At 34.1% G+C, this 17,463-nt stretch overlaps 3 protein-coding genes across 6 annotated transcripts in view; all 3 read right to left on the bottom strand.

The window, feature by feature from the left end:
- Positions 1-17,463, bottom strand: part of LOC124440785 (ribonucleoside-diphosphate reductase small chain-like) — a 79,592-nt gene that overhangs the window by 27,827 nt on the left and 34,302 nt on the right.
- LOC124440645 (eukaryotic translation initiation factor 2 subunit 1-like) overlaps positions 1-17,463 on the bottom strand; it is a 118,619-nt gene that overhangs the window by 86,921 nt on the left and 14,235 nt on the right. Inside the window, exons 1-4 of one of the 4 annotated variants that reach the window (XM_046991063.1) lie at positions 12,526-12,720; positions 11,706-11,849; positions 7,416-7,610; positions 222-1,949 (exon numbers count right to left, since the gene is read on the bottom strand). The exons of 1 other annotated variant lie outside the window; for it this stretch is intronic. In XM_046991063.1, the coding sequence (XP_046847019.1) occupies positions 328-1,281 (954 nt within the window). In that variant the 5' untranslated portion in view covers positions 1,282-1,949; positions 7,416-7,610; positions 11,706-11,849; positions 12,526-12,720 and the 3' untranslated portion in view covers positions 222-327. Of the gene's footprint in view, positions 1-221; positions 1,950-7,415; positions 7,611-11,705; positions 11,850-12,525; positions 12,721-17,463 lie in introns of those variants that run through there. 2 more of the 4 variants (XM_046991068.1, XM_046991054.1) reach the window with 2 other exon arrangements.
- LOC124438309 lies at positions 5,181-6,422 on the bottom strand. The gene has a single exon (XM_046988405.1). It carries the CDS (start codon positions 6,420-6,422, stop codon positions 5,181-5,183), a length of 1,242 nt encoding a protein of 413 aa, XP_046844361.1.

Raw genomic sequence — 17,463 nt, 5'->3', positions numbered from 1 at the left:
AACAGATGATGAAATTGAGCAAGTCAGCTTACTAAATAAAGACAATGGCTGTCAACAAATAAAGCCAGATGAAGTATTTGATGATAAGATTACTGATATATCTGATACAACTGGACATAAAAAGTGGTCAAAGACAAAAGTTGATGTTGAGCAAGAAGAAATACAGTTTCTTCGTACAATGCAAAAAGCAGTTAGGCATCAAAACAAAAAAAAAACACATGGAAAAAGATGAAAATGATTTATTTGGAATGCTTGTTGCCTCCCAGTTGAAGAAGTTAAATACACATGAACAGGCCATTGCTAAGCATCAGATTCAAAATGTTGTTTTCAATATACAAATGAATCAAAACCCAACACCGAATCGTTCTCTTCAGAATCAGGCTTTATAAAGACTGCACCCACCAATAACAGGGAACCGCTGATTGTCTCAGCCATGTTGGGTTTCTTTATACAAACCTGCAGAATATCTTCCCTTTGCTCACCTGCTGAACGACCATCACTAGTAATTGGACTTTTGATATAATCGCACTTCTCTAATTCCAAAAATAGTTCCCTGCTCATGGAACCTTTACAGTCTATTCTTTCAGCCCTAAAGTATGGAGTAACTGAAACAAAGTCTTGTCTATTGCTCTTTGTCTCAGCCATTTTGTGTTTCTTTACACAAACCTGCAGAATATCTTCCTTTTGGTCATCTGCTGAACGACCATCACTAGAAATTGGACTTTTGATGTAATCGCACCTTTCTAAGTCGGAAAGTAGTTCCCTGCTCATAGAACCTTTACGGTCTTTCATTCCAGCATTAAAGTATTGTGTAACTGTAGCAAAGTCTCGTCTATTGCGATTACCACATAAGTACAATTCTCTGAAATCGTTCATATTATTTTGGCGTAAACAAAAAATAAGAAGGGCTGCTTCTGTTATATTACAATATTGTGTTAACGAGTATTCATAATCATTTGCCATGTAGAAACCATTTCTATGCGACAAGTCGCATTTTTCACCATCTTTACTTAATTCAATACCATTCTCGAGAATATTCTGAGCAGACGAATGATCAGTGCCATGGAAATATAACTCAGTATTTTCGTCTTCGTCTTTCTTCAAACTTTCAACCTCGATGATACCTCTAATTGCTTCATCTTTGTTGCTTGCATTAAAAATCTTTACTTTTTGATTAGTTTTGCCCTTTGCATCATTAGAACGTGAACAATTCTGCGTAAACCAACCGTTTAGGTATTTTTCGTCGTACGGAAAAAGAGGAAAGGCGTTATTCGTAAACATAGTACAGTTAAAGTTGCTTAATGTTGGTTCTAAACAAAACTGTTATTGATTGGTCATCAAGATGAGACAGAATAAACGAGAGTGCAGTTTTTCCTTCACTTTTCATGGTCTCTTTTTTAACCAACTCATTCGACATGTAAAGCAAGCTCACAATATCGTACATATCAGTTCTAGTGGAAGGACTTCGCTCAGGTCTTTTTTGGAGCATAGCAATGATCGTTTGGTTGTATTGTGGTACAACATTATTCTTTTGTGGATAAATGGTGTAGACGTCTCTCATTATTGATTTTGACAAACACGGAGACATTCATTGGTTGTATTGTGGTACAACATTATTCTTTTGTGGATAAATCGTGTAGACGTCTCTCATTATTGATTTTGACAAACAAGGAGACATTCATTGGTTGTATTGTGGTACAACATTATTCTTTTGTGGATAAATGAAGTAGACGTCTCTCATTATTGATTTTGATAAACACGGAGGCATTCATTAGTTGTATTGTGGTACAACATTATTCTTTTGTGGATAAATGGTGTAGACGTCTCTCATTATTGATTTTGACAAACACGGAGGCATTCATTGGTTGTATTGTGGTACAACATTATTCTTTTGTGGATAAATGAAGTAGACGTCTCTCATTATTGATTTTGACAAACAAGGAGGCATTCTAAAGAACATCATAGATACTTATGAAAGGATGTTTTCTAACTTATGTTTATAAGATCATATCTTTATTTTATCATAGATACTCTTACAAAAATAACATAGAAAAAATGAATAACATTAATTAGAAACCTTTCAAATATTTAAAGCGAGAACGTCGATACGTTCACATTCACAATGGCTACATATGTAAACGTTTATTTATTTGCATTAAAATTCCTTCAAAGCTTATGAAGGAATCGCTATACGAAGGTTTCACGACATTAAATCTAGCGGAAAAGTATATATCTTTAGTTTTGTGCATATTTTAGTACAAACATGAAACTTCCGTTGTGGGAAACGTTATTTTGCGTAACTTTGCCTCATGTATTTGAAATTTTTGTTGAGATAGTTTTTCATCCAACGAATAAGTAACTTTGATCGTGACTTACGATAAACATTTCAACTATTGCAAAAACTTCGAAATATCAAACGGAAAATTTAAATCAAATGTAACATGCTCCAATGCACCACAGTTATGAGGAAGTGATGAAGCACCACTTGTGCTTTGTGGCTACATCATTTATAACCAAATACCAAAGAATGAATTAATTATTTTCAAAAAATTCAGAATGTATTAAAAAACAAGCTACAAAGTAATTTTTGATCCATAATAATGACTTTGAAAGTTTTAACACGATAATTTTACACTAAATTATTTGCACTCGGGGGAACTCTATATGCCTTTGTGCGCAATAGATTTGTTACAAGCAAGGCAAAAGAGCCAATACATACTTCAAAACTTATCACACAATTGTCACTTATCACAAGATTCTTACTTGTTCACACGATACCGGATTACTTTTCGTACCGGATAGGCCTTGCGTTCACACGGCTCCGCTGCTATCCGATACGCTTTGAATCGTTTTTCCGGAGCGATTTGACTCCGCTGTGGAAGTGGTATAAAAACCAATCCGATACGTTCCGTTGTCGTGTGAACGCTCGAATCCGATACGTTCCACTTTGGCAACTAAAGGCCGATCTCCACTTCGACCGTATCGTAGCGTAACGTAGTAAAACGTAACGACGAGCATGCGCAGTGTCACTATCACTGAGGACGATTGATATCGAACGTGTCGAAAGCTTTAATACGCGTATCAAAACCAGAGTTCGCCGACTGTCAACATTTTTGAAACGAATTCGTACTACGTTTGATTTGAACCAATGAAATAACAAGTTTTCTACTCAAGTTGGCTTGTTTTTTTTTTTCAAAATGGAGTCGTTTGAGGAATGGCAAGACAATATAAACGAATTTTCCAGAGAAAAAGAAAACTCAGAGGCATCTGTGGCGGAATCTTTCAATAGGAGTAACAGCGAATCTACTGCTCGCGCTATAAGTGTTCAAGAACCTCCATTTTTGATTAACTTAATCGAAGAAGTGCGAAAATACCCTTGCATCTGGAACGTTTCGTCAAAGTTGCATAAAGACAAACCAAGGAAACTGGAGGCATTGCGACGAATTTCTGCTGCTTTGTGTGTACCTGGTATGTTATCTTAACAATATACATTGCTTAAAATTTTGAAACCTAAAAGAACAAGATACCTTGTTTTCATAAGCACAAAATCGTTAAATTTATAAAACAGGTAAAACTCTGTAATAAAATACAGTAGCCATTTGTGTAATCACTACAGTTCTTGGTCCAGCTTCTGCAATTGAAGTGAGTCCTACATTTACTATTGAGTGTGAAAATTGTATTGCTATTAACTGCCACTTGTTGGGTATAAATTTATGTCTATTTAAATGTGTTTGATTAGAAATATCTAGTTATGTGGGTTTTGCTTTATTTTATTCAATACTTCAGTTTACAAAACTTATACAACAGAGCCGTTATGAGTAAAAACAAGCAAGCAGTACATATTACACCTTCTATTTATTAAAACATTTTATTATTCAAATGTGATACTCACCCATGCAATTATCACAGTGACATGACACTGATCATCAATATGCCAGTTAATTAAGAAATGATAGTATTAAATGAGCTTTAAATGGAAGTTGATATTCATGGATAAGAATAAATATGTCCATTTTGCAACATTCCAGATTAAATTTAGTGTAGCTCACTATTTTTTTCTGCATTGTACCTGTAACCATCCTTATATTGCAATTTCCTTATGATACTCTTCTTACATTTTGTATATGGTGCAAACCATTCCCATCCTAAGAAGGTCTTGTCTGGTGTTAGACTGTAAGAAATACTTGTGCATGCCTTCTTATTGGTGTTAAAACTAAGTCAAATGGCATGGGCCATAGCTAGAGAACTAAATTGGGAGAGGGGAGGTTTGTTTTTTCATATATTTATTTGAGCTTGACTGATTTCTTTAGAAAGCCAAATCATTTTCAAAAGGAATCAGTCTGACGCTACTGAATATAAGAATAAACACCTCTCCCCATTTATTGTTTTAGCTATGGCTCTGCAATTGGCTACTAAACAACTATGTTTATGAAGGGCATAACATCTTCTAACAAATGCACTGAACAAAGTTTGATATACAGGTTTTTATTTTTCTAAATCTAGAGAATGTAGTTTGTAAAGAGTTTGACAGGCTGAAGGATAATTATAGAAGATGCATTAAAAAGCGAGAGTTGGCGACACGATCAGGGAGTGGGGCAAGTAAGAAATTGCCAACTTGTGAATATTTTGTTGAGTTGTCCTTTTTGCGTGATGTGATGACTGGACGAAAACTGAAACCAACATCCCAATTGAAATTGCCGAGAATCCTGATGTGCTCTCCACCGATGAGGATAGACCATTTACATCATTTTCACCAATCACTGTGGACAATTCCCATGCAAAACTAGAAATTTCAGACTCAAAACCTCTTCAAAGACTCGGAAAAGGCGATCAGATCAGATTGACGATCTTTTGGCCTTAAGCCTTGCCAATGATATAGCATATGCTAAAAATGGTGATTCAAAAAAGACAACTAACCCAGAAGACCAGGACATTCTTTTCTGTTCCAGTTTGGTTACTACCTTTAGGAATTTGACTGGAAAGAAAAACAAATTGGCTAAGATCAAAGTATTGCAAGTTCTTGCTGAGTTTGAAGATGATGACGAAATGTAACAGAATGTTTTTTCCATAAACTTTTTCAAGAAATTTATTGTTACAAATAACTTTACGTTTGCATGCGTTAACTACCACGTTATGTTATAAAAACAGTGACAAAACTAATAAATGATTCTTTGATTTAGTTAATCTTCGTTTTGAAAACAATCAACTGTAGCATGTACTGCGTTCCACTGCCAGCGTACTTGTCCTTTTGGGGACATGAAGTAGTTTTTAAAATCTTCTCTAACAAGCTTTGCATCACGAGAGTAGTTGTTTGACCCAGCGTTGCTGACATCTCTTAAACCCTCATCTGATTGTGTCACTTTTCTCCATTCTCCAAGCTCTCTTCCGTTTTCTGTGTCGTTGTCCACGAAACCAGCTGGACAGTATTTTGTGCTGTGCGAAAAAGACCTTCCAGCCATAAGATAATTGTGCAGAGCGATTACTGCTTTTGTAACTTGAATAACCATTTCAACTCTGGCGTGAATTGGTCGACGAAATATCCGAAATCGTGCTGCTACAATTCCAAACGCATTTTCAATTACCCTCCTCGCTCGAGACAACCGATAATTGAATACCCGCTCAGATATTCCCAAGGCTTCTCTAGGGTACGGTTTCATGATATTTTGCTGTAATTGAAACGCCTCATCTGCCACTATGACAAATGGATAGCATTTTTGAGTGGAAGGGAATGCCTCGGGCCTAGGGATGCCTAAACTGTTTTTCTTAATTGATTCACCCATTGTACTGTAAGAAAATACACCACCGTCACTATTCCGTCCTGAGTCACCAATATCAACCAATGTGAACTGGTAGTTTGCATTGCAAATAGCCATTAAGACAATAGAATGGGTTTTCTTATAATTAAAGAACATCGATCCAGAGTTAGCTGGTGCCTGCATCACGACGTGTTTTCCATCAAGCGCACCAATGCAGTGTGGAAAATTCCATTTAATTTCAAACCCCTGTGCTATGCACTTCCACTCTGCCTCATTGCTTGGACATTTCATGAATACCAATGACAGTACTTTCCACAGTGCTTCACATGTTGAAAAGATGATTCGTCCAACAGTGGTTGGGCTCATTCGAAAGTTCATCCCTATGGTTGTTTGAGAATCTCCTGTAGTTAGATACCTGAGTGTTACACAAAGTCGCTCACTAGGTCCTATACATTCCCGAGTTATGCAAGACTTCTGTATCTCTGGAGCAATCATAGTCAAAAGTTCTTCATATTGAACAGGAGTCATACGAAAATATTTGAAAAAAAATTCTTCATCAAATAAACGTAAATCTTGGACTAATAAATAGAATTCTCCTTTAGTTTTGCGTTCTTGAAATATTTTTCGTACCCATACTGACTTTTTATTTTTATTTCCTTTAGTCATCCTTCTTTTTAACAAGAAAAGAAGAAGTGTGTTTTTACTGACAACCGCCATGTTATGATTATAATCAAAATTCGCGCCATGCTTCGTTTCTGTACGGTTCGTTAAAACCGCCAAAGTGGAGAATGTAACACGTATATGCATACGATACGCTACGTCGCGTTTTGCTACGTTACGCTACGGTACGGTCGAAGTGGAGATCGGCCTTAAGAAGTCCGTGCGATTTTTCAAAGTGAAAGCAAACATAGCGATACAAACTATGTTTTAAATGAATAATCCGCCAGCAAATATAATATATCTTCAACATGGCATGTTTAAGCTTTTAACAATGTATTATCGCAGTGTGAAAAGCTTCTTTCTAGTATTATTGTAATGGCAACATATATTCGGTCGTATTTGGACTTTACACTCTTCCAGTCCTTGCGCCCATTCGTAAAAAACCTTAATACGCCTAAGAAAAAACTCTACTTAGTTATCTGTCAAAAAAATTTCTCATTTCTCACGAAATATTTGCATTAGCAACCATCGTCGTTATCGCTTGCACGTACAAGTACTGGGGCGATATAAAAACTTATGTATCGTCTTACGAATCCGGTATCGTGTGAACAGGGCCTAAAATATTATAAAACATGTTTCGATGTTTAAAGTGTTAAGTGTTCAGGAAATTGACGCCTCCTGGTTATAACTGGTTGAATTATTTTCACGTTCCTAATAAGTACATAGGTATTAGGTCGTCAACGTTTTGATACCAGGATACGGCGCATAAAACCGTTCAAAAAATCGATATTTGAAGCTATTGACGACAGCCCAGTACAATTTTCTTTGTATGATGAAAACTGTCACAATTATACCCAAATGCGTTGAACATAGTTGCAAATACAAATACATTTTTCATTGGTTTCGCTTTCATTATGGAAACGACGACGAATATTGTTGTCTGAATTCATCAAAATTTACAAAACTCCATTCTAACGTTAACTAAGAATGTTTACTTACTTTTACAGAAGGATAACAGCTGGTATTTGACAATTTTTATATATCTACGAACTGAGGAGCTTCGATGGACGGCTTACTATCCAGAAAGAAATGACTAGAATCGCGTCTCTGTGTCGGTACCAGACCTCTGACGTAGTTTTTCCCGCTAATTCCGATAATTACCATCGACCACGAGCCAAAGATTTGCCGTGATTCCTAGAGTACCCCATCAAGTCAAATAAAAATGTTAGTTAGGATAATAAAATATAATAATGACCTCTTTCCTGAATAAGTTTAAATCGTTTTAAGATTTTTACATTTCTGATCTCTATGAAGGCCTATTTCTGTTAAAACTGACAATTTTATGTCAACAGACACAATAGAAAAACAGTTGTCCAATTATATGTAATACCTATTAAAGAGCATTTCATATAACCAATCAAAAACCATAAAACATTTTGTATGAAACATGTTTAGCTCCTAAGTTAAACATAAAGTACTACTCGAATAAGAACATGACAATATTAAAGATACGGATATATACGGATGTAATGGTTATACTTTTATATCACGTGACCATTTTTTGCTACATAGTGATTACACACAGACTCAACCAAAAAGATCTTTTATCTAGGCACGTTAGGTGGTATATATATTGTTAATATTTGTAATATTTCTAGGCACGTTAGGTGGTAATGGTTTCTAGGCACGAAGTTTGAAACAATCACCAAACAAAACAAAGGTTTGTCCACACAAATGTTTGTAATCATAAAACACGGGAGACTATATTCATTAATATTGATGGTATTCCGTTCCATAAATATTATCCTCAATATTGATGGAAATAAGTGCGGAAATTCCGTTCTGGGTTACAAATGTGTATGACGAAAAATATGATAGAATGTTTCATTTGTTTATATAGAGATGTATAAAATCACTGAACATTCATTGGTGTTTGAAGTCTTCAAGCGCGTTAAACTGGACAATCGACTGGATTTTTATTCGTGAATATTCGTGAAGTTGGCTTTTAAGAAAAGGTAGCTGTTACTAATGTAATTTATTTAACACTTCTTAAAAACATGTTTTCCTACGCTTACGATCCAAACCATATGTACTTAAGGTGATGTAACAAGAAATCGTGACGATTTTAATTTCTTATTAGCATGACCATGTGAAATAAAATATAATTATCCTAAATCTTACATTCTTGTTTCATTTCTTTTGCGCAAAATTGGAAAATATTTTTTACAGGTATAAGCATCATGTAAATCGTACACCATTAACGTAACTCTTTTGCGTAGGAAACCAGCATTTCTATTTGTAGAAGAGTCGAAATGATGACTTTTTCCTATTGTAATTATCTTTAGATCGTCCTTTACAAAAAGATGAACGACAAAGGTAAAAATTTCTGTGCTGAACAAGAAAATAACGTTAAAGAAGATTGTTACGATGGGCTAGATGGCAACGAAAGATACAATGCATTAGAAAATGAAAGTATGGAAGATGGTGGAAATACTCAACCAATTCTAAATTTACCCATTCAAGAGACTTTTTCTGAAGAATTTGAATCTTCGATGGAAATGTTGGAGGAAGACCTTGTTTTGAATGTTCCATCAACTCAAGAAAAACTTTAAATCATCGTCAACTTCAACGTAAAGTGGTATTCATTGAAAGGAAAAGATTATGTAAAATTTTATTATAAATAGATTTGTGTAAAACTCAAGAAAATATTTTGTTTTAAACACTCAATAATCGTTCAAAAACAACCATACTTGTTATCTACCAATAAAAAATGTGTAAAAATTTGTAAGTTTTTTTAAATATATTTCGTAATGATCTGTATTTTTATTTATGTCGTTATTGATTTTTGTTTTTTTCAGTACTATTATCAACTCATTCCAACACAATTGTTTCAAAACAAGCTAATAATGATAGTTTTATTTCATAGCCAGCAATGAGCTTTGCTCAAAAAGTATTTCAAAGTTCTGCGTGCAAACTAGTGAAAAGAACACAAGTATGTTGACTATAGTTTGCGCTGTGACAACATTTTATTTTTGGCTTCCTGTCTACCATTTGCTACAAAATTTAACAGGAACATTGCATTTTTATAGGTAGAATCAATGGTAGATCATTGTAGACAATGATTATCTTTTGCTCAATTTTTCTTATCACACAATTTTTCCATCCGTTGGTCTATTTTTGCTGCGATTGTCAGAATAAAATTGTTTTTAAAGGCTTTTTTTTATACCTAAACATCGTGATGTACTAAAGTATAGGAACAACATAGTATCGTTACATGTTTGTAAATGTAGATCGTCCAAGTTGGTATAGTCCTGAGAAGGACTGTTTTTGTTGTTGTTGACTGACGTTTTGACAACCTTAGCGGTAGTCATCTTCAGAGTGAAGTGACTTTTGACTCTGACTTCCACAAACATTTGACTGTGAAGATGACTACCGCTAAGGTTGTCGAAAAGTCAGTCTACATCAACACCAACAGTCCTTCTCAGGATTTAACGACATGGACGATCTACATCTACAAACATGTAACGACATTCCCGGGTTCAAACCATTTACTTTATAATGTACTTAAGTATAGAAACAAGTTATAATACACAAAGAAAATGCGACCACTGGGTTACAATTCTTAATTTCAACAAACCATCCACACAGTGGCAAAGCTAGAGGTCGTGTTGGTTGTGCTGAGCACGACCAAACATTTTTCAAACTAAGGTTTTATTTACCCACTAAAATTTTAATACTTGTTTTTAATGTTGACAGATATTAGCGAAAACAAAATCGATTTCTTATGCTTCATTTGCATTTTGTGATATGTACTTCATATTACTTTCACTATATTACGTTTCTACCCGACATCTGCCCTATTTATTGCCTAAAAGCAAATGGAAGGGCGTTCGCCCGTTTTTGGTCGTCCTCTACTCAGACCAGCACGACCAAATTATATATTCCTAAGCGCTGATTGGCTGGAAAACCTCACGGCCTGTTAAAATGGGTATAGTCAGCCTTAGTTTGGTCGTGCTCTGATCAGGCGAGAACGACCAAAACATAAATTACTAATAATATATAAAGCTGCATTGCGTCGTACGCATGCTCAATCACCGAATATTTTCCTTTGGTCGTGCTCTGATTACGGCGAGAACATAGTCTATGGGCGAGAACGACAAAAACATAAATTATTAATAATATATAAAGCTGCATTGCGTCGTACGCATGCTCAATCGTCGAATATTTTCCTTTGGTCGTGTTCTGATTACGGCGAGAACATAGTCTATGGGCGAGAACGACAAAAACATAAATTACTAATAATATATAAAGCTGCATTGCGTCGTACGCATGCTCAATCGTCGAATATTTTCCTTTGGTCGTGCCCAACTTTATTCGCACGTGTATTTCAAATATTGTCCAATTATTCATCGTTTTACTGTGTTCTTGGATTGTGTGTGAACATAGAACTCAGTAAAGGACAGTCAAACGTTGTGACTGAAGCTCAAAGAGTCAGAGATATCGTTTCTGAGCTTTTACGAAAGATTGTCAGTTCACGCAACGCTATAGAGTAGAAATATTTTGTTTGTACGGCACGACCGACCCCTACGCTCACACTGAAAACAAGAGGTAAGGGGTTGGTCGTGGCATAGATCATTTCATATAACCAATCAAAAACCATAAAACATTTTGTATGAAACATGTTTAGCTCCTAAGTTAAACATAAAGTACTACTTGAATAAGAACATGACAAACTCTGCTTATCTTATTCTTTTCTCTGATGCTGCAAAAAACAACAGCTCATTAAACATACGTTAGTTGTATGATTTCAAATCTTTGATAAATCATACAGGTGTGCAAAATGTCCAATGGACTCAAGTGATGTCCTTCTGATAATAGTTACACAGTGAGACAAAGCAAACATGAGACAGTCATTGTCTAAATGGTGTAAACATGTGCTTTGTTATTTTATTTTGCTTTGGAGACACATAACTTTTCTTCAATATGCAAAAAACATCATTATGATATCACAATGCATAATTAGCTTTAGGAAAAACTAATTTTTGTGGACAGTTAACATAAATTATTGCCAATGTCACAGGGTCCTAATATTATTGATTTCAATGCATTGGGATGGTGTCATTGTAATTTTCAAATAAAACGACAAATGATTGAATATGTCCGTCTTAATACAGCATGGGGTATTTAGGGAAATGGTAACAGGATGATATGAGGACAGTAGAGGCACCAGGGGGATGTCATTTTAGTGATACAATATACTTTTCATAGAAATATAAACCAAACACTTACAGCTTGTTGTAAAACAAACGTTCCTTTCTTGTTCATAATGACTTCTTCAATGGCTTTGATAGATGTTTCCAAAGCTTTCAAACCTTTTTCTTGATTCATTATTGTTGTCATGACAACATAGGTTGGTGGTGAAATGGGATTTATCTTAAAGAAGAAAACAGTTTACAATCAAACAATGAAATTTTCAAAAGATTTTTTATCATTGTATGTTATTTAGGCCTGGTGCAGCTATTGTAAGGTATAATTACATTGCTGTGCACATTTGGAACATCTATAAATAATTAAATCTTGTTTTCGTGAACATCAAAATGTTCATCCTCATTGTGTTTATGTAGCATATTGCAATTTGTTGCATTTCAATGAGAATGATCTGTCATATACAGTGGTGTAAAACAATGCTTCATGCTATTCTTGGTTCTTAAGGTTCGTTTTCCTTGACAACTCATTTATTGACAGTTGTCTTGTTGTACACAATGTTCAGTAGTATATATAATAATCATTCTACAATTGAAATCTTGACATAAACATATTTAAAAGTTAAATTGACATGATGAATATGAGGTATAGCTCTATTGGTTAAGAACAGTTCATGTACGACGTAAGATGATGTTAATGTTGATTCATAATGGTTTCAAAAAAGCTTGGCTGACTGATAATTATGTTAATAAACACATAACCCTGGCTGTCACATGTTACAATCGTAAACAAAATCTCAGCAAACTTTTGCCATAAATAGAAAGCAGTTTTAAAATTCAAAAGGAGTAAAGATCTTTTTATAAAGTCTAACGATGATCAATGATTACAGTACAATAGAACTTACCTAAATGAAGTCATAATATTAAACGTCGCTCGATTTTGAAATAAAAATACAAACAATTCGTTATGTTGATGATGGCACAAAATATGTACAAAGATATAACGCAGATTGCTTAATCAGTTGCATTTTTCAATGAAAACTTTTCAAGAACCTCAAACGGTAATACTTTAAATACAGACGAACAAATTTACAGTTTGAGTTTACATGACTGACTTTACCGATTGTCGGAAACATCCGGTGAAAACTATCGGTATTCGCCGATTATTATTCGATGTTTGTCGTAAAAATGGTTTGTGACGTATTCAGCGCGTAAAAATTTTTTTGACCTATGGATGTGGGAAATTCAATTACATTTTTTATGTAAACAAGGTATAAGAGCGCAATAAGAGGCAATAAAAATTTGCATTTTCACAAATAGAAAACGACATCACGACATGGAAAAGTACATTTGTTCTAATTAGTTAATATTTCAATTATCATTATGTTCACGGCACACTTGTACAAATTGTAGATATTTATAGTTCATCAGGAATTGAATCAAGATTTAAATCATACAATTGAATAAGAAGTTCCAAATATAAAAGTACGAGTAAAAATATTAGATATTCAGCCTGACTTTCTGCTCCAGGTTCCATTCCTTGATCCTCTGCAACGCTCTCTGGAACGTTTTGTGAACGGGAATTTTTTTCGTCTTGATGTACTTTCTTCAAGCTCTAGAGATTTTCCTCTCGTCTTTATTTGATTCAAGTAAACACTGGATTTTTCACCGTTTTCGCTCTTTTCCTTACTTTGTATAAAATCGAATGTAAATACAGTTGACCAACTTTAACAATTTATGTCCTTCATTCTGCCACAGCTAGATGACACACCAGTGCAATGCAAGAACCACGATCAACCGACATTCAACAACGTTTGTCGCGGATGCAAAACGCAGCATGGTTATCTACACACTTCTTTATGCAAAATACAATTCTGCAACAGTCATTAATTCACTCACATTTGCGGGAATCAATCCCTTTGTTCCCACGCCAACATTCATTTGTGTCGTTATCTTTACTTTGCAAAAAATAATAATATATGAATGCGTGTTATGTGTGTTATGTGAATATTGAACTTTGCTTTAGAAATTAAAATACACAAGCCATGAGCCACCAGCTCTATAAAACGTATTTCGCAGGGAATATAATGAGATAATCATTTTCTCCAAAGAATACGTTCTTTCAAGTTAGTGTGCTATAAATGTGGTTGATATTCACAGACATGGAAAGTGAACTTCGTTGCTAAAATTTAACATAGTAAAATTTTCTATAGGCAACAGTATCTCCAAGACATTTTACATACTTTGAAGTTCAGCTACAAAGCATTCAGCAACCCTTTTTTTACTTAACACTTCACAGTTAAATTTCGCAATGAGCAGTGGACCAGAGCCTAAAATGCGAAATATTACGGCACGGAAGATTAAAATCATGATTTACAATCAAACGGCCAATTTTACGTCTAGCGGTCAATGTTATAAAAATTGCGCGTCATAATTAACTTGTTTAGAGATCAATTGTTTAGGAATGAAACAATCTGATGACAGCAATAATCACTTAACAATGATCTCGTTATTAAAAGTTTAAAAGCTGTGAAATAAAACGATAAGTTCATCTGAAACATAGCCTAAAGAACAATGACTTTGAAATTCAAAAATTTCAATAAACCTTCCACTCACTGTCTCAAAGAGATGAGAAATTGAGTGTGTGATGAGTAGAGAGTGGAAGGTTTATTGCAATTTTTATATTTCAATGTCATTGTTGTAAAGGCTGTGTTTCAGATTAACTTATCCATTTAAGATCTCGGAACGATTATAGAAGACCCATCCATTTTTAAAGGCACCCATACAGGCTTACACATTCGAGGTTTAACCGCGTACAAAGTAGAACATATAAGAGTTAGGTTAAACTAAAATATCGTTTATTTCTCAATTATTATTTATCCAGTATCATTTAGTGTCATTCAATGGTCAAAATAAAGAACAAAGTATAAAAAACAAGGCATATTATATAAGTAGATAGTGAGTGGACGGGTATTCTATAACACAGCATTACGTTCTTGTGGCGTTTATCACTAAACTAAAATATCGTTTAGTTCTCAATTATTATTTATCCAGTATCATTTAGTGTCATTTAATGGTCAAAATAAAGAACAAAGTATAAAGAACAAGGCATATTATATAAGTAGATAGTGAGTGGACGGGTATTCTATAACATAGCATTACGATCTTGTGGCGTTTATCACTAAACTAAAACATTGTTTAGTTCTCAATTATTATTTATCCAGTATCATTTAGTGTCATTTAATGGTCAAAATAAAGAACAAAGTATAAAGAACAAGTCATATTATATAAGTAGATAGTGAGTGGACGGGTATTCTATAACATAGCATTACGATCTTGTGGCGTTTATCACTTTGGTAGTTGTGGTTCGTTTGGCATAGTAAAAAAAGTGTCAAATATGAATATAATAATGTATAAAAAGTCATAGCCACCTCTTGTACTTAAGGAAGTTTGTCACAAATAGAAGATTAAGAATCAAGTGAGTATTGCGATAACGCGATTTCCGTATGCGCTCGAAAATCTCGTACACTTGCACAGTTTTGCGACTGTAGCATTTACGTTATAGTAAATAAAGTTGCCTTCAAAAAAAATAAAAAGCATTGTCGTTAACTTATACGTATAAGAAAATTTTTGAAATATAACTTATACGTATAAGAAAATTTTTGCAGTGAAAGCGAAAGCTGGGCGCAAACTCAGTAAATTTATCAATATTTTGCACAAACCTTATTACCTCAAGCACAGAATGTATTGGTTCAACTTTTTCTTCGTTTGGTTCAGTTTTTTTCACGTTAACATTTCCAGGTTATATGCAAATAAACAAATCACTCCCCAAACATTGTAGTCATAAGATAATACAGCAATGTTCTTCTTCTCAATTTTCCGCTCTGTTTTGACTCCAATTCAGCGACTGCCAAAAGCAAGCTGGATACAATCAAAGGAAGAACCAAAAGTCTGAAAGCTCTCACCCAAATCTCACCAAGAAACGACACCTACATTGCATATTTCTTCGGTGTTGGATCTATGGACGACTGAACATTGCCATGTAATAAAGCACCAAGTAAAAATCCACAAAGTACGCCGAATAAAATGAAAAATAATATCATGTTGTTTTGCGTGTTTTAATCCATTGTAGCAACGCTTTCTTGAAGTCATTGTCGAAATCTTGTAGCCCTGAATACAATTCAAAGCAACAAATAAACACTGAATCTCAACTTCACAATTGACAATAACAAAGACTATAAATATACCGCGCCATTGACTATATATAAATTTCAATACATATTAGAGACTTAGGTCACGTGTTTTTCTTCCCAGATTTTAACAGCCAAGGGGGAAATCCCTTTTAAACGCGTTGAAATAAATGGAGAGAAGGCTAAACTAATTCACAAAACAAATGCTAATCGTCGTCATCACAATAATTGGAAACTTGTGATAGGAAAAAATAAAATAGAAATCATTATAAGAGCCCTTACAAACAGTATTTCAAAACATTCTGTTTTTTATCGAATCTACAACTGGCAGTAAATACTAAAGGATTTATAAACTTGGCAATGGAAAAATACATAATTGGTAGTGAGGATGGTTTGCTAAAATTAAAAATTTCACTCAGTCGATTTTATCGTGAAGACAATGTCTCACGACGCAAACTAGCATCATAAATAATTTCTTTGGAAACAATTATATAGGAATGTATGAGTTTATATCAGTGGTTTATACATTATAACGCATTAAATGACAGCACTAAAAAATTACCATTCAATAAATATTAATAATTACATTAAAATAAATATTATTAAGAAAGAGATTTACAAAAACGTACAAATTATTTTACATTGTTCATTAGTACATAAGATTAAAGTATGCCTTTCTTCCATTGATTATTGAATGGTTAAAACAAAATATTTTCTTGAGTTCTTGCGTTTTACACAAACCTATTTATCATAAAAAATGTACATGATTTATTTCTCTTAGTATAAATCATTTTACGTTGAAGTTGACAAATCTTTAAAGTTTTTCTAACGTTGATGGTACATTCAAAACCAAATCTTCGTTGAGCATTTCCATCGCACATCTATCTCCTCTTGTCAAGTCTTGCAGGTCAAGCAAAAATTCTTCAGGAAGCGTTTCTTGAATGGGTAAATTTAGAATTGGTCGAGTATTTCCACCATCTTCCATACTTTCATTTTCCACTGCACTGTCGTATCTTTCGTTGCCATCTTCTAGCCCATCACAACTATCTTCTTTAACGTTATTCTCTTTTTCAACACAGGATTTTTTACCTTTTTCGGTCATCTTTTTGTAAATGACGATCTAAACATAATTAGAATAGGGAAGAGGCATAATGTGGACTGTTCTACAAAATAGACAACTAACTACGAATTTCAAATTTCACCACTCTCAGACGGTGAAACTATAGATTTCTAGAGAATTATCAATGGTAATGTTCTGAAATTTGCAAAGTAAATCTTTGAGTCTGGAATTCATAAGTATTTGTCTTTATATCACGTGATCATTTTCTGAAACATTTGCGGAATTGTAGGGTTGTACGCACATGACCCACACTGACTACATAGAAATGTAGAAAAAATTGAAGATCATAAACAATTTTCTTTCATCCAGTATAATAATAATAAATTAAAATTGCGAATATTTTGTTTCCAAAAGCGAAAAAACAGACAACTAAACAACTCGGGTTTGCTGTAATTGCGTGGTTTCCTCGGAGTAAAATTATTTTAGCTCACAATGTCGATAACTTTGCTAAAATGTACTGCAGTATATTTTGATATCAAAACGTAGTTCAAAATGATCGGAAAAACGATCCAGCAGGAAAAATGCTGAAATGT

This window comes from Xenia sp. Carnegie-2017, unplaced genomic scaffold (assembly GCF_021976095.1).
Source record: "Xenia sp. Carnegie-2017 unplaced genomic scaffold, XeniaSp_v1 HiC_scaffold_1, whole genome shotgun sequence".
NCBI lineage: Eukaryota > Metazoa > Cnidaria > Anthozoa > Malacalcyonacea > Xeniidae > Xenia > Xenia sp. Carnegie-2017.
This window is presented reverse-complemented; position numbering and strand designations above follow the sequence as displayed.

Bases quoted from the DNA above. Each gene is read 5' to 3' on its own strand.
- LOC124438309 (XM_046988405.1), bottom strand. From the start codon at position 6,422: ATGACTAAAGGAAATAAAAATAAAAAGTCAGTATGGGTACGAAAAATA.